At 51.7% G+C, this 24,093-nt stretch overlaps 1 protein-coding gene across 3 annotated transcripts; it reads right to left on the minus strand.

The window, feature by feature from the left end:
* Positions 1-941: 941 nt before the first annotated feature.
* TMC4 (transmembrane channel like 4) lies at positions 942-24,092 on the minus strand. Of its 3 annotated transcripts, none has more exons than XM_029584275.1 (16): positions 23,564-24,092; positions 21,176-21,362; positions 20,163-20,311; positions 16,350-16,505; positions 10,725-10,810; positions 10,396-10,541; positions 9,678-9,825; positions 7,726-7,899; positions 6,623-6,786; positions 5,964-6,087; positions 5,400-5,497; positions 4,859-5,042; positions 3,955-4,082; positions 3,147-3,302; positions 2,925-3,003; positions 942-1,814 (listed from the first exon to the last, which is right to left on the minus strand). In XM_029584275.1, the coding sequence occupies exons 1-16, from the start codon at positions 23,622-23,624 to the stop codon at positions 1,695-1,697; spliced, it is 2,160 nt and encodes a 719-aa protein (XP_029440135.1). In that variant the 5' UTR covers positions 23,625-24,092; the 3' UTR covers positions 942-1,694. The 3 variants fall into 3 exon arrangements, with proteins under 3 accessions (XP_029440135.1, XP_029440136.1, XP_029440137.1); XM_029584276.1 differs by having other exon boundaries at positions 21,176-21,439; XM_029584277.1 differs by lacking the exons at positions 16,350-16,505; positions 20,163-20,311; positions 21,176-21,362; positions 23,564-24,092 and adding an exon at positions 12,153-12,366.
* Between the last annotated feature and the right edge of the window lies 1 nt (position 24,093).

Genomic DNA, 24,093 nt, shown 5'->3' on the forward strand with positions numbered 1-24,093 from the left:
TGCTCACTCTCGCCCTGATAATTGGTCGGAGTCTCTGTCAATTTGTCTTCGGGCTCCGCCTCGGAATGGGTGGTTCCCGGGAGATCAGCAGAGCTGCCTTCGTTCGGGTTCACGTGCAGAGTACGGACTGACCTTGTGGTTTTATTTTTATTGTCATTGGCTGTCGTTTCTTGTTTAATATTTTTTTTCCAACCACTGTCGGTCTGATTCACCGAATACAGGCTAAGCCCTGTGAGACACCTGTGACAAGTGAATGCCTGGCAGAATAATTCTCTCCACACTGGGCTTGGTGGATCCGACCATTTAAACCGATAAAGATTCCACATTCTCTAAGTCGATATAAGATTTGATAGTCAATAGTATCGAATGCGGAAGAAATATCCTCACAATGTGAATTATACCAGAGGAGAGACCTCTGGAATGTGATTTATATCCTTAGAATATTAATTATACCAGGGAAGTCCCTTAGAATATGAGTTATATCTTCAGAGTGTGAATTTATTTAACAAAGTCCTTAGAATCCAGATTATACCAGGGTGAGCCCTCCAAAAGCAAATGAACACAGAGAGCCTTCAGAAACTGAATTGTATTACAGACCCCCAAGAATTTAAATCATACTACAGAGAGCTCCTATAAAGCAAGCCTTAGGTATTGAAGGTGGGACGAGAAAGCACACAGCATTTAAAAAACTGAACTTTTATTTTAACAACATAACAGAGAAAGCTGTGTAGTTATTTAGGAGTGAACTTGGTTTTATAAAAACTAGAGCACCAAATAAGACTAGCGAGAATGGACTTTCCAGGGTGATCAATAACCCAGGGAACACCAATTCATCTTTTGCCTAAATGAAGGATCTCTTTAACAGAAGGCAGACATCTACTGGTTTATTCTTTGGACCCTGGATTGGTAGCTTCACACCTTTCAATCTCCCGCTTTATTAATGGGGGGGGGGGGGGGAGAGAGATTCCTGGTTTTTATTTATTCTTTTCTGAAGACTTCTCCATATCCCACTACTTCCCAGGACATGTCAGAGATTTTATGAACTAAAGAGATTTTTTTTAGGGTGATGCCATGGATGATTGGGGTGGCAAATAAGATCAAAAGAGGCCTGGCACTTTCTTAAATGCTGGAGTACAGGGATGTGTACAGATAGCAAAATCCCCTCTGCAGACCCAGGCTCTCAGCACGCAATAGGGAATATCAGAAGGGCACTTATTCCCTTACTCAGCAAGTGTGTGGAGCTCTTCCTTGGCCCGCAGGCTGAGCCAGGAAGTAAGATTGCACTCTTCCTGTTGCTCTCTTACGATCATGACTAAGGTTTAAATCTGATATACAGGACAGGCATAGAAACATTTAAACAAAGAAAAGTGCAATTTGACAATTTTTAGAATTAATGAAAATAAAGTTTTCAGTAATGTTAAGCAAGCATAGTAAAATGGACAGTTTTCTACAACTCTGCCAATGTTCCTGCCCTGCAGCACCCCCTGCTATTCTAGTACTGAAAGTCCCCTCCCACACACAGAGCTGTGCTGTACAAAGTCCAATATACGTCTTTACCAGAGCGCACCAGTCACTCCCTATAAAGGGTTCTGCTTGATTATTTTAGCTCCGTGAAGCGGGAAAGTGACAGACACTTGGGGGGAGGGTGGGGTGATTGCAAGGAGCGTATCTTGCACATGCTGGACTAAGGCCAGTTAGAGAGGATTTCTGAGCACGTGGTCCCAGCCGCTGTCTCCGTGGTCCTCTTTGCGTGTGTTGTTGGCCGCACTCAAGTCTCTGATCTGCTTGACCAGAAAGTACTTATCCTGACCCTCCTGAAATGAAAAGAAAATGCACCCCAAATTTCATAAGGTTAAAAAAATAGCCATAAGGATAGAAAACAATAAACCACTAACACCAAAGAAATGTGGCTCTTCACTAGCAAGGGGGGGAGTATTGTTACAGACAAGTGAAACAGAGAAACATTCTGTAGAATCTAATGCCAGGTAAGGATCCTAAGGCTCTTCTCCTGTGCAGTTTACTTCCTGGTGCAATCCCATAGATCCAAGTGTAGGCATTTTATGAAACTCAGTAGCCTCGTAGTTTTAATTTCCTCTTATTATCACATTTTACTCTCATGAATTCCGGTATATTGATTTTATCCTTATACTAGTTTCATTTATGTTTTAGGAAGTATGATGTTTTATTGCATATTCTTTTTATCCTTATATTAGTTCATTTATGTTTTTAGGAAGTATGATGTTTTACTGTATATTCATTTTATAGTGTTTGTTTATGCACTGCTAGATGATAATGATATTATTTTAATTATGTTTAAGTTTATAGATAAGTTTTATGTGTTAGGAATTGACCCTGTATTAATCTTTAACAGAACTGTTGTAAACCGTTATGATGGATCCCCTCCGAATGACGGCATACAAAACTTGTAAATAAATAAATAATAAAGTGATCTTGTTTCCCCTTCACTTCTTTGCCAGTAATGATCCTCTGGGCTTGTTTCAGACTTTCTAGAAATCTGTTACTATTTTTGCCTGTTTGCTAATGATTAACGCCTGGGTCTACTCCTTTTGAGCATGACATTCTGTCCACCTGGTGAATCCCTATTTCTTTCTCACATTGAGCTGAAGGAGAATCTCGCATGATTTGAGGAACCGTCCATCAGTGAGCGGTTGGAGCAATGGACTGGGAGTTAATACTCTTGGGGATCTGGTCGCAGTCAGTCACCAGGTCCCCGCACCAGTCCTCACATCTCAGTTCCCTTCAGTGGCCTTGTGCTGGAGGCGATCACGCAGCATCATTGGAACGTTCATGCTTCCCCTGTCGGCAAGGCTGGAAGGTTTGCATGGCTTTATTGGCATTCCTGATTGCTGCCTTCTTATCCTTGCATGACTAATTGACCATCTTTTCCCAACATCTGTACTCACCATCTGTAGATAAACTTTCAGCTCCTTCACTAGCTGTTCGTAGGAACTGGCCAGTGCCAGCAGGTACAATATGAAAATGCTGGACATGCGAAAACAAAAAGGAAAATTCCGGTTAGGACATCAGAACCCAGGAAGGTGAGGTTTGTAGCGGTCCTGACAAGTCCAGCTCTCCTCGAACTCTTCATGAGGAAGGCAGAAAAAAATGTAAGCCAGTTCTCTTACCACAAAAGCAGGAAGAAAGGAACCAGGAACGCCTGGGAGCCAATGAAGAAGAGGAACTCCTGGGGCACTCGCGACAGAGTCTGCACAGCCCTGGGGACAGTGTCCCAGATGGAGGGCTCCCCTCGGAAAGGGCCACAGGTTTTGGACGGAGTTATTCTGCATGGGGAACAGACAAAATAAAAATACAGGAAGCGTGTAACTGATTGCAGCCTTACCCTCTGCGACTGTTTTTGCCGCCATTGTTGATGGCATGATTCCCAATAGGGTATCTGGGCATCTTGTCTCGCACAGTGAATCTCTGAGATACGTTCTGATGGACGTGTTACAAGCTCCCTAGCTGCTCTAAAAAGCCTCAATCACCAGCCACAGATTTTTCTAAGAGTCAGGGTTAACTGGATATGTTCCCCAATCACCACTGGCGAGTGAATAGTGAGAAAACCGGTCCTACTCTGTGAAACCTGCCAAAGAAAGTATTCCTCATGCCCTGCAAATAAAAACGAAATAAATAAAAGTCTCGGCGTGTTGGTGACCTGCTGAGGAAAGAGAGAGCAGTGTTCCGGGAATACATTTAACTCCAAGTTGAGGGAGTCTGACAAAAAACCTTTACTTCATTTTCTCAAGACGTGGGAGGGCCTCAGAAGCCACATCATGCCTTAGAGGACGTATTTTCTGTTTTTTTCACTAAAGTCAATGGATATCTTCCTGGTGGAAATGTTTAGGCCCTGGATTTGGGTGAATTGAGCACCCCCCCCCCCCCCCCTTCAAGCTTCCCGCGCTTCTGTTCTTGGGACGACGGAGCTGGACTCACACGAAGATGCTGTACAAGATGGGTACCCAGGAGAGAGCCAAGCCAAAGAGCAGCACCACCAGGAAGAAGTTGGAACTCGACGCCCGGAAGGTTCGCTTGGCAGGGCGGCAGTTCTTGATAAGCGTCATCTGCAGCCAGAGGAGAGGAGGGAGAGAAAGATTTGAGTGATACAAGAACTAACTAGCTGTGCGAGCCATGGCTGGGGATGCCAGGGAAAGTTTTTTTAAGGGAGTGAGTGTAGATCTGTACACGGCTGAGCACTAGCCCCATAGGAGTGTATGCACAGGGGCAGGGTGGTCCTTGGAGCCCCATGCTTTGAAGGCGCCTGAGATCCTGCAGTAACCTCACCCCCCAGCAGCAAGGTTTGCAACCAGCAACCACAAAGCTTAGCCACAGTGCAATCCTCCTCCCTCCAGCAGGAAAACTGAAATGTCAACTGGCAGAGGAAGTAGCAGTAGATGAGAAGTGCCGGCTGCACTGTGACTGCCTGTGGAAGGGAAGGGGGAAGGCGAGAGAGAGCTACTGGAGTGGGGTGGGGGGATAGAGAAAAGCATGGAGGAGGGGAGGAAGGAAGGCACCAATGGAGGGGGATGAGAGAAAACCAGTAGAAGGGGAGTAGAAAGGAAGGCACCAGTATGTGTATTACAGGGAGAGAAAAGCACCAGTTGGGGGAGGTGGGTGTTAAAAGGAAGGCAGTGCGTTGGGAGAGAGAGGGAGGAAGGCACCAATGGGGAAGGGAAGGAGAAAATCAGTTGGGGAAGGGGGGTGGTGAGGCAACAGTGGTGGTAGGGGGGGACAGTGTCAGACAAGGAAGATATGTGATGGATGTACCAGTGGGATAGGGGAAGGAGAGAGCTGACCCCACACCAACTGATTAAAGGGGGGTGAATGGGTGCCTGCTGACCTTTTTAAGGTAGAAGATGAGGAAATACTTGATGGTGTTGAGAAGGGGAAGCAGCGGGCAGAAGAAGGTCCCAATCCAGCAGACTGTCTGACCGTAGATGAGGTCAAGCACATTGGCAGGGACCAGGAATTCTTGCTGGCCCCAGAATTGAATGAGCTTACAGGAGCAGTGCTCGACAATCATCCTGCAAAATTAAAAAGATTGTAGACATGAAGTTCGGTTTCTCAGTCTGCTGGGGTCTCCCAGCCTCTTTCCAAAGGCTCTATGAGCACGACCCTGGAACCCTAAGCGCGAGGGTGTCTGCAACGGGAGTAGCCTTGGACTAGGAACCCTGTCAGCATCTGTAAACCCTGGCTGTTTGATTCTAGGCATAGGAATAATGGGAGAAGAGCAGCATGCTCAAATTGCAGGTGGGTGAGAAGATGTAACCAAGAGAAGCCAGGCTGCAGGCTCTGCCACTGGCTGAACATCGGCGTCTTGCACTCGCAGCTGAGGATCATGGAAAATAGCAGGAGCAGGACACCTGTTCCATTTCACTTACTTTCGGGGGAAGTCAACCAGGAGTATCATGACCAGCACCGTGAGAAAGTCAAAGACCGCCAGCTTGTACATCTCCTGGCCCAGGCGCGTCTCCCAGCACTGCAAGGAGGAACAAACTCAGTCCGGCGTGGTCCCCCCGCTGCCGTTTCCCAGGTCACTCCGGAGCTACCTGTGATGTCCCCCAGCTACGATGGGCTCTGGCAGTTCTTGGCTCTCCCCAGGCATATACGACTCCCAGCCCACGGATGGGGGACAAGCCCCCTCCATGGCGATGCATTAGCTTCAGGTTGGCACTGGTTAAGAAGCTGCCGGATTTATCATCCTCCCTGCCCCCACCCACTTCTGTATGTAGATTTTATAGAAGGTGGTGGCTTGATTTCTTGCAGTTTACCTCAGTTGATCCCAACTAATAGCCCGCCTGGCTCCGGTTCAATCCAAAACCTTTTGATTTGCCCCGTCCTTTCTCAAGTGTAAGCTCTGTGGGGCAGGCACCATCTCTTATGTGTTTGTCCAGCACTGCCTCGAGAAAGGACTTAACAGCGGTCGTGATTGCAGCGTGACTCACCTGGTATTTCTCGTGGTTGTAGCCACATGTCTGGCAGCCTGGCCACTCCCAGCCATTGCAGGTGATCTGAGTCCAGAGAGAGTAGAGCAGGATCACCAGGCTGGCGAGACGCAGAAACACGCTCCTGTGAAGGGCAGGAATGGACAGGATGCAGAGGAAGAGAGCGAGAGGTTACCAGCGTAAAGAACTGGTTACAGCTTGCATTTGGGAAGTGAGACTGTACCTTGTGGGTCCTGAATACAGAGACTTTGAGGGTTGGGCACTGTTTGCATGAAAGAGTCTGAAAGTGGTGGTGTTTGATCTTTTTAAGGGAGGCTGGGGCTTCTGAACTTCTGTAAAAGACATCTACAGCGTTCCTCCCCTCATTATTGCCTGTTTAGTGACCTTTGAGCCCTCCGTGGAATTTAACCTCTTTAAAACGGCAGTGTGCTGAGCCCCGATGCTGCAGTGCCCCCTTTCCTCTTGCTTTCAGCCTGGGATTTGTGCTCTTTACCTGGACCCTCCAGCCCCCTCCCCTGCCTGCTCCCAACTATGAACCTGCAGGCCACTGAGGCTCCGCATCCAATCCCACTTTGCCACCAGCTCTCATTGTATGTCACCTTCAGCAAGTCCCTATCCCTCAGAAGCTCCCAGCCCATCCTCTGCTCCCCATGCTGTACCTGATCAGCGCGAGCTTGATTTCCCAAGAGAGCGAGTACTTCTCCAGCAGGCTGATGATGTTAAAGAATATGGGCAGGATAGTAGTGGCTGCGGTAATGGTAATAGACGGGAGGTACTGCACCAAGAGCCCAAGGAAGAAATTGCTTCTCACCACTGAATCCTCCTGCATGGGTGAGGGGAAGAGGAAGAGATTCAGACTAGCTGGATCCTCTGCCCCTGTCATGGATTATGGACCTACCCCCTCACCTAGCTGAAGAGGGAGATCCCTGACCCTGTCCCTCGTCCTCACCCTGCATTTGGCTGAGCAGCTGCTGGCAGATCCCTCCTTCCCATTACCTGTGCCTACATGTAAACCGTTAAGAACATAAGAAAAGAACATAAGAACATGCCATACTGGGTCAGACCAAGGGTCCATCAAGCCCAGCATCCTGTTTCCAACAGTGGCCAATCCAGGCCATAAGAACCTGGCAAGTACCCAAAAACTAAGTCTATTCCATGTAACCATTGCTAATGGCAGTGGCTATTCTCTAAGTGAACTTAATAGCAGGTAATGGACTTCTCCTCCAAGATCTTATCCAATCCTTTTTTAAACACAGCTATACTAACTGCACTAACCACATCCTCTGGCAACAAATTCCAGAGTTTAATTGTGCGTTGAGTGAAAAAGAACTTTCTCCGATTAGTTTTAAATGTGCCCCATCCTAACTTCATGGAGTGCCCCCCTAGTCTTTCTACTATCCGAAAGAGTAAATAACCGATCCACATCTACCCGTTCTAGACCTCTCATGATTTTAAACACCTCTATCATTTACAGCATAAATGATGGTATATAACTTAGCGATGGTATAGAAAAGACTTCAAATAAAATAAATAAATAAATAAATAAATAAATACATTTACTCCTTCACCTGGCTGACAGGTCCTGGTTCCTCCTGCCCACCCCACCACCACCTGCTGGGAGCCCCCTCCCTCCATTCCCTTTGCACCTGACAGTAAAGAGATGCCGATCCCCTCTCCACCTGGGAGCCCCTTAACCCTTCCCCCCTCATTTTCTCCTCACCTGGCTGAGCAGGGCGATCCCTGTCCTTCCCCCCCACCTCACCTGGTTGAGCAGATACTGGGAGAATTCCGTAGCCCGATAGATGCAGTAGAAAGCCCCTGCCAGGAGCGCCAGGACCAGCAGGTGGAGAACGGCTCGCAGGGTGTAGATCCTGGCCCGCTGGCACCTGGTGCGCGCTGCCTGCTTCCTCTGCAGCGCCTCCTCTTCCAGGTCCGTCTGCAGAGTCACACGAGAGGGCAGCAAAGCGGGGGGGGTGAGGTTACAAGGACACTGGCTCAGCCTTTCGTTAAGTACAGAGGGCGAGCGCCGGGCTCACGGCACACAGGCGGCCAGGAGTTTAGGAACGGGAAATTAGTTTTACAAAGTCAGCAGGGACCGGACAGGCAAAGTCCGGTGGGGGACATCTGGGCAGAGTCTGACTCGCAACCCTCCAAAAACAAAAAAAAAAAAAGGAAGACTTTTAAGAGCCCCCTCCATGGTGTGTGACAGCAAAGCTCTCAGAAGTCCCAGCTGGCACAGAGCATCCTTTACTTGTATTTAGGACACTAGTTCCATTTACTGTAAGCTGCTCTGGGTGATCTTATGGGTCAAGAAGCACAGGAGAGAATTAGATTTCATCTACTATATTCCGGTATCTTTTTTATTTATTTATGTAAGATTTCATAAAGTGTCGGACATGCATGAGACCAAGGATAATGTTTAGGAGTCTCGGCCTGCTTGTTCCTTGGGTTTGGGGAGGGGGGATTTCTTTATGCTGTAAATAGTTAATTGTGACTTTCCCAGGAACACCTCACCACTGGGGGGAGCTCTCTCGGAAATGTCCTTTTGTACCAAATGGAATGAAAATGTTAATTAAAAAGATTTCAAGCATAAGATTTCTTATTCATCATTTCCCCAGTTCAAACGGACGATAATGCATGCAGAATGATTTATCATAAAAAAAAAAACAAACAAACCCTATAAAACAAGCTTTAAAACCAAAAACAAACAACTGAAATTAATTAAAAAACAAAAAACAAAACAGCTTCAGCAGGTCATACAACTGCAGAGTTGTAAGCATAACTTCTAGGCTTGAAACCAGCTTGGCTTTCGAGCATCAGTCAGACTGGGAGATTGGGATTGCTACGCGCCTGAACAAAGTCCCATAACTGGGCCCGCTGCAGAAGGTGGTGCGCTTTATCCAAAACGATCGCACTAGATTCTGGCAGCCATTTTTTTTTTTTTTTTTACGAAAAGGGACATGGTGATCCACGTCTGCGCATCCCTCGATCAACCTCGGGCCGCTGCTGTATGGCGCACCCGCGACGGGATGCGCGTCCATGTCCCCTGACGCAAAATGGTTGGCGCATCCAAAACGCGCCCCCTGTCGCGCGCATGGGTGACAGCGCGCATCACATTGAAAGGCACGCTGATAAAGGCTATTATGGATTCTGGCGCACATTTTTACTCTCAAAAATTAACGCCCGCTCTGGAGCTGGCGTTGTCGTCTTGAGGAGTCCAAAACGTGTACAGAAAAGCAGAAAAATACTACTTTTTCTGTACTCCTCCGACTTAACATCGTGGCGATATTAAGTCGCAGGAAAAGAAAAGCTAGAAATGTCCCAAAAAAAAAATAAAAATGCCGGCAGTCAGGTTAGGAAAACGGACGCTCTAAAACTGAGCGTCCGTTTAACTAAGAGGCTGACAGCCACCTCTCCTGGGGGCTCGCTGCTGAGGAGGTGCTGGGGCGCGCAGTTTCCCCCTAGCGCCTTCTTTTTACCACGGCAGCCCATTTGCATCGAGCGCCCCGGAGAGGTGGCTCGGCGCACGTCAAGGGAACGGGCGCTCAGTCATGAGCGCCCCTGTAGCGTGCGCCGATATTGCATCGGCCTGCCTGTCTCTCTCTCTCTCTCTCTCCCAATGTAACATTCCTGGGATGGTTTCGGAGGAGTGGGCCGCCGCCAAACCCCCCTCCCACACACACACACACACGTGCGCGCGATTCAGGCGCTTACCTTCAGCTCGTAGCGCAGGCTGTTCTGTCTGAGGCGCACGGCTGTCTCCTCGCCAATGCAGAAATCCCAGCCCACAAACACCTTCAGGCTGTAATTGCTGAGGGTGCTGTCCTCACTCACCAGGCTCTGCTTAAACCCGTTCACGCACCTAAAGGGGATGCGATGAGAGCAATGGGACTTTGGATTCGGATTCCGTGCAGGAGGAGAGATTTTACTGTTCCTAATGTTTCTGAAACTTCCTCCAACTTAAGCTGCATTTCCTCCCCGGCCACTGCCATTTGTCATCAAGGCCTCATGCAGGTGTCACACTGATAGACATAAAGCAGGAATACAGCACAGACAGCTGAAGAGCAGATCTCCATGAGAGCCCCATGCAGGAGTCACACTGATACACATAAAGCAGGAATACAGCACAGACAGCTGAAGAGCAGATCTCCATTAGAGCCCCATGCAGGTGTCACACTGATACACATAAAGCAGGAATACAGCACAGACAGCTGAAGAGCAGATCTCCATGAGAGCCCCATGCAGGAGTCACACTGATACACATAAAGCAGGAATACAGCACAGACAGCTGAAGAGCAGATCATCAGAGCCCTGTGCAGGTGTCATTCTGCTTCGTGCTGGTAAGCCTCTGGCCGTGTGCCTTTTTCCTACCCCTGAATTCTGCCCTGGGCGTCATATGCACATGGGACACTTCTGCTGTGCTGTGCTTTACCTGACCACTGTCCACACCAGGCTGAGGAGGAAGTAGAAGAGGGTGGTGATCAGGTAGGCCAGGGGTATGTTGTAGGAGAAGGCTATCATCTCCACAACTGTGTTCTCGTAGAAGCCATAAAACATGTAAGTCAGCTCGATATAACCCTGAGAAAACAGAGAAAGATACCCAGAGTGAAGACTGCCAACACCCACTCACCCGGGCTGTGAGCAGGGACTTATCCTCCCAAGGGGTTGTTCTGTCCCTGAGGTACAGCGATGGGGATGAGACAGGGCTGTAGACTGAAGTACTGAGCTGGGAGTGAGATGGGGGTTTGAATACTTGCTTACCGTGCCTGAAAGCAGATCCATCACATACTCGTGGAAATTCGTCAGACCACGGTGTAGGGGGTTATACATCAAACAGCTCGGATCTCCTGACGAGGAGAAAACGTATACATGGTTACCTAGCAATCCCTGACTTCTCACAGCGGATCCCAGGAGCAGTACTACTGGGGAAATGAAAGGAACCAGTTCCTGCCTGTTATTGGGGGATCACCCTTTCTGAGCTGGGGCTCAGAGCTCAAGCACAGGAAGGTAAAGTGACTGCCTAGAGTCACACAGAATCAGTGGCAGAGCTGGGGATTAGAGCTGAGGCACAGGGAGATAAAGTGACTCCCCCCAGGGTCACACACAGAGAGTCAGTGACAGAGCTGGGGATTAGAGCTGAGGTACAGGGAGATAAAGTGACTCCCCCCAGGGTTACACACAGAGAGTCAGTGACAGAGCCGGGGATTAGAGCTGAGGCACAGGGAGATAAAATGACTCCCCCCAGGGTCACACACAGAATCAGTGGCAGAGCTGGGGATTAGAGCTGAGGCACAGGGAGATAAAATGACTCCCCCCAGGGTCACACACAGAGAGTCAGTGACAGAGCTGGGGATTAGAGCTGAGGCACAGGGAGATAAAGTGACTCCCCCAGGGTTACACACAGAGAGTCAGTGACAGAGCCGGGGATTAGAGCTGAGGCACAGGGAGATAAAGTGACTCCTCCAGGGTCACACAGAGAGTCAGTGACAGAGCTGGGGATTAGAGCTGAGGCACAGGGAGATAAAGTGACTCCCCCCAGGGTCACACACAGAGAGTCAGTGGCAGAGCCAGGGATTAGAGCTGAGGCACCGGGGGTGGGGAGGGGATAAAGTGACTCACCCCAAGGTCACTAGGAACAATATAATGAGGGAAAGAATGTTTCAAATTAATATAACAACCAGTCATGCAAGGCACTACCAGCCATCTGAGCCTTCACTGCCCTATCATGGGTCAGACCCACTAACAAATGGAGGAAGTTTTATACATTTTTTCTTGCAAATAAAAACATAACCTGTCTTAACGATTTGAGAGTCCAACTTCCACTGATTTTTTCAGTTTTTAGAAAAATTTCGTTTTACTATAAATACAGCCACCTTACAGCTCACAACTTCCGGTAATGTTTGTCACAGAAGGGTTTTGAAACGCCAGTCTAGTCAGCATTGCGGTGCTGTGTCACTCAGCTCTGTGTGCTATGTATTTTTTTTTATTTACAATCATTTATATTCCACCAAATTACCAGATATCTGTTCTTGGTAGCTTACAAAATCACATAAACAGTAAAACAGGACATACATTAAAAGATGAAGTCAAACAGACATCGATGTGACATCAAATTAAAAAATGGTTCTGTAAAATCCTAACTTGAAAATCCAGAGAAGGCTTCTTGAAACAAATAGGCCTTTGGAGCACCTTGTAATCCTGACTCTGCCGCCACGGGAGTTGGGGGGCTGCTTCCATGATACTGGGGCTTTCCGCAAAAAAAAGCCCACTCGCATGTCTTTTTCCAGCTCACCCGCCGAGAACTCATGGAGGACAAACTCCGAGAACGACAATACCAGGCAGTAGAATCAGGACCTTTGTCGTACATTAGGCGGGGCACTAAGGTCATAATCTTAAACTTTATCCTTTGCTCCACAGGAAGCCAACGCAGAGCCTGTAGCTCCGGCAGTATAGGCTCCCGCAATTAATCTCAGCCGTCGCATTTAACAATGATGGCAAAGCTCTTATTTCATATCCGGGCAAACCAACATAAAAGGCGTTACCAATAGTCCAAGTTTGTTAAAACAAAGGCTTGAGTTACAGTTCTAAAATTCTGCTTGTCCAAGAGATATATTTTAACTTATGTAACTTTCTCAGCTTAAAAAAACCCTACCTTGACCACTATTTGTGCACAAAATTAACGCTGGAATCCTAAATCCCTAACTGAATGGGAAAAGTGGATTTTGGTACCATTCCATGCTAACTGCCGAGCAGGGACTGACGGAGAATGAGAGGCAAAGAAGGTCAGTTTGAGAGCCATGCGGTTTCAAGTTGTCTTTCATCCAACCCTCCACTTCCTGTAATGTGCGGGAAATTTGAGCAAAAGAGGCCTCCACTGTTGTGCAAACAGGAAACAATAACTGTATGTTATCTGCATAAAGGATACCCCTAACTCCTGTAGTTTATTGCAAAGGGGATGCAAACATACATTAAGTAAGACCGGTGAGGCATGGGTACCCATGATGAGGGCTGCTCTCCCATCCATACCGGCTGTGATGATGTCCTTTAATCCCCCCATCTCCTCTAGTCTCTGCAATAAAATGGGATGGGAAACCTAGGTCAAAGGCCGCAGATATGTCTAGCAGCACTTCCACCAATGAATGCAGTGCCCCCATGCATTTCCATCAGCACACGCCTAGCAGCGTCTCTTGTGCTGTGAGCTATGCAAAGCTCACGCCGACGGTCATTCAAAATCTTTTTTTTCTCAACCAGATAATCCCCTCATGGGGACAGTTACCACGGTCTGCAAAATGTCTGACAAAGATGGAATGACAGAGTTAGGCCTCTAACGTGAGGGATCTGCCCCTGGGCGTTTTGGAGCCGTTTAAAATAGGCTATAACTTAATGCCATCTCCGCTGCGGTGCAGGCAACGATCCCAGCCATGATCCGGCATGGAGGGGAGAAATTCCGTTATCTAAACAGCGAGGGGCATCCTTCAACTATCTCACCTTCTCACCGCAACAACGTGAACACACATCGCAGTTCATATCCGAAATGCCTGTGGAGCAAAGGCCACCTGAAACCATGTACCAAATACATTGAGCGCACAAAGGAGCAAAGGCCACCTAAAACCATGTACCACGTACACTGAGCGCACAAAGGAGCAAAGGCCACGAAAAAGGCCAACTAAAAAGGCCACCTAAAACCATGTACCATGTACACTGAGCGCACAAAGGAGCAAAGGCCACCTAAAACCATGTACCACATACACTGAGCACACAAAGGAGCAAAGGCCACCTAAAACCATGTACCATGTACACTGAGCGCACAAAGGAGCAAAGGCCACCTAAAACCATGTACACTGAGCGCACAAAGGAGCAAAGGCCACCTAAAACCATGTACCACATACACTGAGCGCACAAAGGAGCCAAGGCCACGAAAAAGGCCAACTAAAAATATGTACCAAATACAGTGAACGCACAAAGGAGCAAAGGCCACCTAAAACCATATACCACATACACTGAGCGCACAAAGGAGCAAAGGCCACCTAAAACCATATACCACATACACTGAGCGCACAAAGGAGCAAAGGCCACCTAAAACCATGTACCAAATACACTGAGCGCACAAAGGAGCAAAGGCCACCTAAAACCATGTACCATGTACACTGAGCGCACAAAGGAGCAAAGGCCACCTAAAACCATGTACCACATACACTGAGCGCACAAAGGAGCAAAGGCCACCTAAAACCATATACCACATACACTGAGCGCACAAAGGAGCAAAGGCCACCTAAAACCATGTACCACATACACTGAGCACACAAAGGAGCAAAGGCCACCTGAAACCATGTACCAAATACACTGAGCGCACAAAGGAGCAAAGGCCACCTAAAACCATATACCACATACACTGAGCGCACAAAGGAGCAAAGGCCACCTAAAACCATATACCACATACACTGAGCGCACAAAGGAGCAAAGGCCACCTAAAACCATGTACCACATACACTGAGCACACAAAGGAGCAAAGGCCACCTGAAACCATGTACCATGTACACTGAGCGCACAAAGGAGCAAAGGCCACCTAAAACCATGTACCACATACACTGAGCACACAAAGGAGCAAAGGCCACCTGAAACCATGTACCAAATACACTGAGCGCACAAAGGAGCAAAGGCCACCTAAAACCATATACCACATACACTGAGCGCACAAAGGAGCAAAGGCCACCTAAAACCATGTACCATGTACACTGAGCGCACAAAGGAGCAAAGGCCACCTAAAACCATGTACCATGTACACTGAGCGCACAAAGGAGCAAAGGCCACCTAAAACCATGTACCATGTACACTGAGCGCACAAAGGAGCAAAGGCCACCTAAAACCATGTACCACATACACTGAGCGCACAAAGGAGCCAAGGCCACGAAAAAGGCCAACTAAAAATATGTACCAAATACAGTGAACGCACAAAGGAGCAAAGGCCACCTAAAACCATATACCACATACACTGAGCGCACAAAGGAGCAAAGGCCACCTAAAACCATATACCACTTACACTGAGCGCACAAAGGAGCAAAGGCCACCTAAAACCATATACCACATACACTGAGCGCACAAAGGAGCAAAGGCCACCTAAAACCATGTACCATGTACACTGAGCGCACAAAGGAGCAAAGGCCACCTAAAACCATGTACCATGTACACTGAGCGCACAAAGGAGCAAAGGCCACCTAAAACCATGTACCACATACACTGAGCGTACAAAGGAGCAAAGGCCACCTAAAACCATGTACCACATACACTGAGCACACAAAGGAGCAAAGGCCACCTGAAACCATGTACCAAATACACTGAGCGCACAAAGGAGCAAAGGCCACCTAAAACCATATACCACATACACTGAGCGCACAAAGGAGCAAAGGCCACCTAAAACCATATACCACATACACTGAGCGCACAAAGGAGCAAAGGCCACCTAAAACCATGTACCATGTACACTGAGCGCACAAAGGAGCAAAGGCCACCTAAAACCATGTACCACATACACTGAGCACACAAAGGAGCAAAGGCCACCTGAAACCATGTACCATGTACACTGAGCGCACAAAGGAGCAAAGGCCACCTAAAACCATGTACCACATACACTGAGCACACAAAGGAGCAAAGACCACGAAAAGGCCACCCAAAACCATGTACCAAATACACTGAGCCCACAAAGAAGCAAAATTGTTCATTCCTGTGGCACGTGGCAGCCCTGGCGTCACCGCTCATCCTCGTCAGTTGTAGATTGGATGAAATACTTGGGTTATAACTTTAATGGGTGCTCATTCTCTTCAGTATGAGATTGGATGAAATACTTGGGTTATAACTTTAATGGGTGCTCATCCTCGTCAGTTGTAGATTGGATGAAATACTTGGGTTATAACTTTAATGGGTGCTCATCCTCTTCAGTTGTAGATTGGATGAAATACTTGGGTTATAACTTTAATGGGTGCTCATCCTCGTCAGTTGTAGATTGGATGAAATACTTGCCATTGTGCAATTACATGGAATTGAATTTATAGCAGTTTTTGATCTTGGCTCATGTGACGTGTCACTGCTCCATCTCTATACCCCCTGATGCAGACTGTGCGGCCCGGACTGTCTTGGGGTTTTACCTTCCTGCAAGATGGACTGACTGAAACCGTTATGATAAGTTATGTTTCCATTTGCTAGAAAAAATGTATAAAACTTCCTCCATTTGTTAATGGGTCTGACTTATGATTAGAAATAAGGCAGTGAAGGCTCAGATGACCCCACAGTCACACACAGTTGACTTGTGGCTCAGTTTTTTTCACTACTGGGCTACCGCTGTCCCTTCTGTTCTCAGAGGAGGTCTCGCTATTACACAGGATTTCTTACCTGCAGTCACATTGCTAGTTTTGTTGAAGCTCAGCGCCTCGAATGCCACGGTTGGAATCACGATAAACCCTCCGATGAGCAGAAAGGTGGCAAAATTAATCAGAACCAGGAAACGCAGAAAGCTGAAGTAAGACTGGATGCCAGATCCGAAGTGACCTAGTACAGGAAAGCGGGGATCAGAGATGAGTCTCAATGAGGCAAGTAAGAATGAGCAGGAGAGGAGACCCCAGGCCTGGGAGTGCAGACTGGAAATGTCTCTGGTACCAGTGTGAGGTGCTCTCCCAGGCTGGGGGGAGGTGACACTGAGAGTGCAGGGGAGAGGAGTCCCCAGGCCTGGGAGTGCAGACTGGAAATGTCTCTGGTACCAGTGAGAGGTGCTCTCCCAGGCTGGGGGGAGGTGACACTGAGAGTGCAGGGGAGAGGAGTCCCCAGGCCTGGGAGTGCAGACTGGAAATGTCTCTGGTACCAGTGAGAGGTGCTCTCCCAAGCTGGGGGGAGGTGACACTGAGAGTGCAGGGGAGAGGAGTCCCCAGGCCTGGGAGTGCAGACTGGAAATGTCTCTGGTACCAGTGAGAGGTGCTCTCCCAAGCTGGGGGAAGGTGACACTGAGAGTGCAGGGGAGAGGAGTCCCCAGGCCTGGGAGTGCAGACTGGAAATGTCTCTGGTACCAGTGAGAGGTGCTCTCCCAAGCTGGGGGAAGGTGACACTGAGAGTGCAGGGGAGAGGAGTCCCCAGGCCTGGGAGTGCAGACTGGAAATGTCTCTGGTACCAGTGAGAGGTGCTCTCCCAGGGTGGGGGGAGGTGACACTGAGAGTGCAGGGGAGAGGAGTCCCCAGGCCTGGGAGTGCAGACTGGAAATGTCTCTGGTAACAGTGTGAGGTGCTCTCCCAAGCTGGGGGAAGGTGACACTGAGAGTGCAGGGGAGAGGAGTCCCCAGGCCTGGGAGTGCAGACTGGAAATGTCTCTGGTACCAGTGAGAGGTGCTCTCCCAGGGTGGGGGGAGGTGACACTGAGAGTGCAGGGGAGAGGAGTCCCCAGGCCTGGGAGTGCAGACTGGAAATGTCTCTGGTACCAGTGAGAGGTGCTCTCCCAAGCTGGGGGAAGGTGACACTGAGAGTGCAGGGGAGAGGAGTCCCCAGGCCTGGGAGTGCAGACTGGAAATGTCTCTGGTACCAGTGGGAGGTGCTCTCCCAAGCTGGGGGAAGGTGACACTGAGAGTGCAGGGGAGAGGAGTCCCCAGGCCTGGGAGTGCAGACTGGAAATGTCTCTGGTACCAGTGAGAGGTGCTCTCCCAGGGTGGGGGGGGGGGGGGGGGGGTGACACTGAGAGTGCAGGGGAGAGGAGACCCCAGGCCTGGGAGTGCAGACTGGAAATGTCTCTGGTACCAGTGAGAGGTGCTCTCCCAGGGTGGGGGGGGGGGGGTGACACTGAGAGTGCAGGGGAGAGGAGTCCCCAGGCCTGGGAGTGCAGACTGGAAATGTCTCTGGTACCAGTGAGAGGTGCTCTCCCAGGGTGGGGGGAGGTGACACTGAGAGTGCAGGGGAGAGGAGTCCCCAGGCCTGGGAGTGCAGACTGGAAATGTCTCTGGTACCAGTGTGAGGTGCTCTCCCAGGGTGGGGGGAGGTGACACTGAGAGTGCAGGGGAGAGGAGTCCCCAGGCCTGGGAGTGCAGACTGGAAATGTCTCTGGTACCAGTGGGAGGTGCTCTCCCAGGGTGGGGGGGGGGGGGGGGGTGACACTGAGAGTGCAGGGGAGAGGAGTCCCCAGGACTGGGAGTGCAGACTGGAAATGTCTCTGGTACCAGTGGGAGGTGCTCTCCCAGGGCGGGGGGGGGGGGGTGACACTGAGAGTGCAGGGGAGAGGAGTCCCCAGGCCTGGGAGTGCAGACTGGAAATGTCTCTGGTACCAGTGTGAGGTGCTCTCCCAGGCTGGGGGGAGGTGACACTGAGAGTGCAGGGGAGAGGAGTCCCCAGGACTGGGAGTGCAGACTGGAAATGTCTCTGGTACCAGTGGGAGGTGCTCTCCCAGGGTGGGGGGGGGGGGGTGACACTGAGAGTGCAGGGGAGAGGAGTCCCCAGGCCTGGGAGTGCAGACTGGAAATGTCTCTGGTACCAGTGGGAGGTGCTCTCCCAGGCTGGGGGGAGGTGACACTGAGAGTGCAGGGGAGAGGAGTCCCCAGGACTGGGAGTGCAGACTGGAAATGTCTCTGGTACCAGTGGGAGGTGCTCTCCCAGGGTGGCGGGGGGGGGGGGGGGTGACACTGAGAGTGCAGGGGAGAGGAGTCCCCAGGACTGGGAGTGCAGACTGGAAATGTCTCTGGTACCAGTGGGAGGTGCTCTCCCAGGGTGGGGGGAGGTGACACTGAGAGTGCAGGGGAGAGGAGTCCCCAGGACTGGGAGTGCAGACTGGAAATGTCTCTGGTACCAGTGTGAGGTGCTCTCCCAGGCTGGGGGAAGGTGACACTGAGAGTGCAGGGGAGAGGAGTCCCCAGGCCTGGGAGTGCAGACTGGAAATGTCTCTGGTACCAGTGGGAGGTGCTCTCCCAGGCTGGGGGAAGGTGACACTGAGAGTGCAGGGGAGAGGAGTCCCCAGGCCTGGGAGTGCAGACTGGAAATGTCTCTGGTACCAGTGGGAGGTGCTCTCCCAAGCTGGGGGAAGGTGACACTGAGAGTGCAGGGGAGAGGAGTCCCCAGGACTGGGAGTGCAGACTGGAAATGTCTCTGGTACCAGTGGGAGGTGCTCTCCCAGGGTGGCGGGGGGGGGGGGGGGTGACACTGAGAGTGCAGGGGAGAGGAGTCCCCAGGACTGGGAGTGCAGACTGGAAATGTCTCTGGTACCAGTGTGAGGTGCTCTCCCAGGCTGGGGGGAGGTGACACTGAGAGTGCAGGGGAGAGGAGTCCCCAGGACTGGGAGTGCAGACTGGAAATGTCTCTGGTACCAGTGGGAGGTGCTCTCCCAGGGTGGGGGGGGGGGGGGGGAGGTGACACTGAGAGTGCAGGGGAGAGGAGTCCCCAGGACTGGGAGTGCAGACTGGAAATGTCTCTGGTACCAGTGGGAGGTGCTCTCCCAGGGTGGCGGGGGGGGGGGGGGGTGACACTGAGAGTGCAGGGGAGAGGAGTCCCCAGGCCTGGGAGTGCAGACTGGAAATGTCTCTGGTACCAGTGTGAGGTGCTCTCCCAGGGTGGGGGGGGGGGGGGGGTGACACTGAGAGTGCAGGGGAGAGGAGTCCCCAGGCCTGGGAGTGCAGACTGGAAATGTCTCTGGTACCAGGGGGAGGTGCTCTCCAGGGTGGGGGGGGGGGGGGGGTGACACTGAGAGTGCAGGGGAGAGGAGTCCCCAGGCCTGGGAGTGCAGACTGGAAATGTCTCTGGTACCAGTGAGAGGTGCTCTCCCAGGCTGGGGGGAGGTGACACTGAGAGTGCAGGGGAGAGGAGTCCCCAGGCCTGGGAGTGCAGACTGGAAATGTCTCTGGTACCAGTGAGAGGTGCTCTCCCAGGCTGGGGGGAGGTGACACTGAGAGTGCAGGGGAGAGGAGTCCCCAGGCCTGGGAGTGCAGACTGGAAATGTCTCTGGTACCAGTGAGAGGTGCTCTCCCAGGCTGGGGGGAGGTGACACTGAGAGTGCAGGGGAGAGGAGTCCCCAGGCCTGGGAGTGCAGACTGGAAATGTCTCTGGTACCAGTGGGAGGTGCTCTCCCAGGCTGGGGGTGTCACCAACAGCACAGTTGGAGAGCAATCCCTAGGCCTGACAGTCACACCCTGGGTATGGATCCAGGTCCTCCGTGGGATTAATGCACCCACCACCCTGGGCTCACCTTCGATTCTGTGCAGGGAATCCCGCCACATCTCTACGTATTGGAAGGTTTCGGCGGCTCGCTCCCTGAAGCGCCTCGTAGACCGGCGCTGGCCCTCCTTCCATGAGTGCCAGCTGCTGATCTTCGGCACCCTCCGCTGCTGCCTTTCCCTGGACCAACGCAGGAGGAGGCTGTGAGTCTGTGCCAGAGAGGGTGCACCCTCCCCACACCCTCCCGAAATCCGATTTTCTGAGCTTGCTCCCTTTCCAAGGTAGAGCTGTTCCAGTCATAAGGGCTTCTGGGGACTTTGTAACTCTATGGAGGAGCCTTTGAAACAGGGGCGACTGACCCGTGCCCTGTGGACACCCCTCTGCGCTCACTCTAACCAGCTGTGTGCGTGTAGCGCTGTAAGTAAAGTCAGTAGCCTCTTCTCTGGTCATGTTTCCTGTCCCCTGGTAAATTGTGTCAATGCTGGGGGCCAACCTGATGTCTCAGCAGCGATACCAGTTCCGTAGCCCTGGCCACTGCTCCTCTAGCCAGCCAGGGCTGGGAGGGAGCCCCAGGCATCGTACGATGGTGACGCCTACTGGCCAAACTTGGGGGAGGGGTCCTACCGTGTACCAGCATCTGGAGGAAGGTGTGGCCCATAACCCCAGTCGGGGGCTGTAGGGCTAGACAGGAGGGCAGAGCTGAAATGGGGAATGGTGGCGTGGAACCCCCCCCCCCCCCAAATAGATGTGAACGACCGGAAAGCCCAAAGGAGAAAAAAGAAAGCCGGTGTCTCCATGTTCTGCTAGATCTGTCCTGGAACGGGCTAGCCTGGCAAAGGCAAATAATTCCCGCCCTCTGGTGCAGGTTGCCAACATAGCCAAATCACTCCTTCTCGGATCAAATCTGGGCCAGTCTCTCTCTCTCTCCTGAATGTTCATTTCGAGAATGCTGATAGCCACAGCTGTTTGCGATTCAGGGAGGGGAGGGGTATGGGGACGGGACACAGACTTCCATCTCCTCGCCCCCCAATGTCCTGGGCTTACCTGATCCTCCGCTTCTCCAGAAGGCTGAGCGGGAGCTCCTTCAGGGGCCTGCTGTCACCTTCCAGCCCCTGCGCTGTCCAGTCCTGCTGCTGCTGCTGCACCCCTGCCCTCTCCCCCTGGCTCCGACGAGGCTGCGGGGGCTGCATGGGAAAGGCCGGCTGGGACGCGAACTCCGGCTTGGAAAGGACTGGGAAAGAAGAGTCCGTGCCCGCAGGTGTTATTTACTGTGCTGAAACTTCCTTGTTCCCTTTCCTCCTCCTCCTCCTGCCGGGCAAGGGACACGCTTAATGCTTTTCATGTGCTAAGGAGAGCCACCAGCCATGAATAACTTACCATCCTAAGAGGATAGAACCCAGGACCCCTGGCTACGTCCTACGAGGGGCTCTAATACCCGGGGATAGAACCCAGGACCCCTGCCGAGTACTGTCCTAAGAGGGGCTCTAATACTCGGGGACAGAACCCAGACCCCTGCCGAGTACTGTCCTAAGAGGGGCTCTAATACCCGGGGACAGAACCCAGACCCCTCCCGAGTACTGTCCTAAGAGGGGCTCTAATACCCGGGGATAGAACCCAGACCCCTGCCGAGTACTGTCCTAAGAGGGTCTCTAATACCCGGGGATAGAACCCAGACCCCTGCCGAGTACTGTCCTAAGAGGGGCTCTAATACCCGGGGACAGAACCCAGACCCCTCCCGAGTACTGTCCTAAGAGGGGCTCTAATACCCGGGGATAGAACCCAGACCCCTGCCGAGTACTGTCCTAAGAGGGGCTCTAATACCCGGGGATAGAACCCAGACCCCTCCCGAGTACTGTCCTAAGAGGGGCTCTAATACCCGGGGATAGAACCCAGACCCCTGCCGAGTACTGTCCTAAGAGGGGCTCTAATACCCGGGGATAGAACCCAGACCCCTGCCGAGTACTGTCCTAAGAGGGGCTCTAATACTCGGGGACAGAACCCAGACCCCTGCCGAGTACCGTCCTAAGAGGGGCTCTAATACCCGGGGACAGAACCCAGACCCCTCCCGAGTACCGTCCTAAGAGGGGCTCTAATACCCGGGGATAGAACCCAGACCCCTGCCGAGTACTGTCCTAAGAGGGGCTCTAATACCCGGGGATAGAACCCAGACCCCTCCCGAGTACCGTCCTAAGAGGGGCTCTAATACCCGGGGACAGAACCCAGACCCCTCCCGAGTACCGTCCTAAGAGGGGCTCTAATACCCGGGGATAGAACCCAGACCCCTCCCGAGTACCGTCCTAAGAGGGGCTCTAATACCCGGGGATAGAACCCAGACCCCTCCCGAGTACCGTCCTAAGAGGGGCTCTAATACCCGGGGATAGAACCCAGACCCCTCCCGAGTACTGTCCTAAGAGGGGCTCTTTCACCTGGGGTTAGACGCTAGACACCCCCCTCCCATTCCTGGGGATATAACCCAGACCCCCTCGTTACTGTCCTAAGAGGGGCTCTATCACCTGGGGATAGAAGCCAGACCCCCACTGGTTACCATCCTTGGGGGACACTACCAGGCAAGGACAAAATCCAGATCCTCTCATTACCATCTTGGAGCAGGGGAGCTAGATATCCGAGATAGACTCCTGATTACTATCCTGAAGATTGCACTAACAGTAACCAGAATCCAGTCCCAGGGGCTCTACCAGCATGACCAGAACCCAGGCTCCCTGGGTACTGCTCCAGGGGCTCTACGAATCCGAGGTAGGCCCCTCCGCTTACTGATCTGGGGGCTCCACCAGCCAGGAGAGAACTCAAGCTCCCTGGATACTGCCACAGGGGCTCCACCAATGGAAGCGGACTTGCTCCCTTGTTACTGCCCCGGGTATGGAACACAAGGCACCCTGGTTAGTGCCCTAAGGGCTTTATCATCCCAGGAGAGGATTTAGCCACCCCCCTCTGAATTCTGCTGCAAGTGCTCTACCAGCTTGCAGGTCCTTCGCTTATTGTCCTAGGGGTCTCTAAGAGGCTGGAGAGGCCCCCCTGGCTTCTGCCAGCCCAGGACCATTTTTTTTTTTTGGCTGGCTGCTCTGCCATAGTTTTCCTCTGCTAAGCGCAAGGTATTTCAGCCATTGGACTGGCTGCAACCCATTCCATACCTGGGTCTTTCAGCCCGGCGCTTTCCTGGCAGCGAGGATGAAAGAGAGGACACCTGCCACATCGTGACCCTCCCTCTGCCGGCCCACCACAGCCAGTCCCAATCACACTCGGCTTCTCTTTCAGCACTGGGCCCGTTTCCCCTTCCTGCATTTGTCAGCCAGCGGGCACCGGTCGTTCCAGCCCTTGGCAGCGGCTTCCTTGCTCCTCAGTGGGTACCGTCACCATCCATTTTGGCTGTGGTACAAAAGGGCCACTTTTAGCCCTTCGTGTGGGATTTCTTACCTGTTCCCGGGAGGTAGAAGCCTGCCTCGTCAGGATAATCCTCCTCTTCCTCTCCTCCCATGCTGGGGATGGATCACCCTTTTTGCTTTGGGACAGCAGAGGCTGCACACCAGAGAACTGCCAAGGAGGAAGTTGCACGCCTGACCTGGGATAGTCAGGGAGTGTCAGGCAGGTAAATGATTTGTTGTGGAGATTGATTTACGTGGCAGGTAAAAAAACACAGGCAGGTGCCAATGAGCCGGGTTCCCAGCTGCACCGAGGGGGGGCGAGAAGGAAGTAGAGAGTGAAAAAGGGAGACAGAACGGCAGACGAGGAGAGTGGAAAGAGAGACGAAGACAAGGAAGAGCAAGAGGGGAACTCATGAAAGATGGGATAAAGGGAGCAGCAGAGCAGAAAAAAAGGGGCCTCTCGCCTGAAGAGACTGCCGGCCTTCTCTGGCGAGCGGCTCCCCCTCCCCTGCCGAATCTGGAGGCGGGGGGCCTGCACCTCTCTTAAATCCAAACCACCAAGGTGCCACGGGGGGGGGGAGG

Source organism: Rhinatrema bivittatum, chromosome 19 (genome assembly GCF_901001135.1).
Source record: "Rhinatrema bivittatum chromosome 19, aRhiBiv1.1, whole genome shotgun sequence".
Taxonomy (NCBI): Eukaryota; Metazoa; Chordata; class Amphibia; order Gymnophiona; family Rhinatrematidae; genus Rhinatrema; species Rhinatrema bivittatum.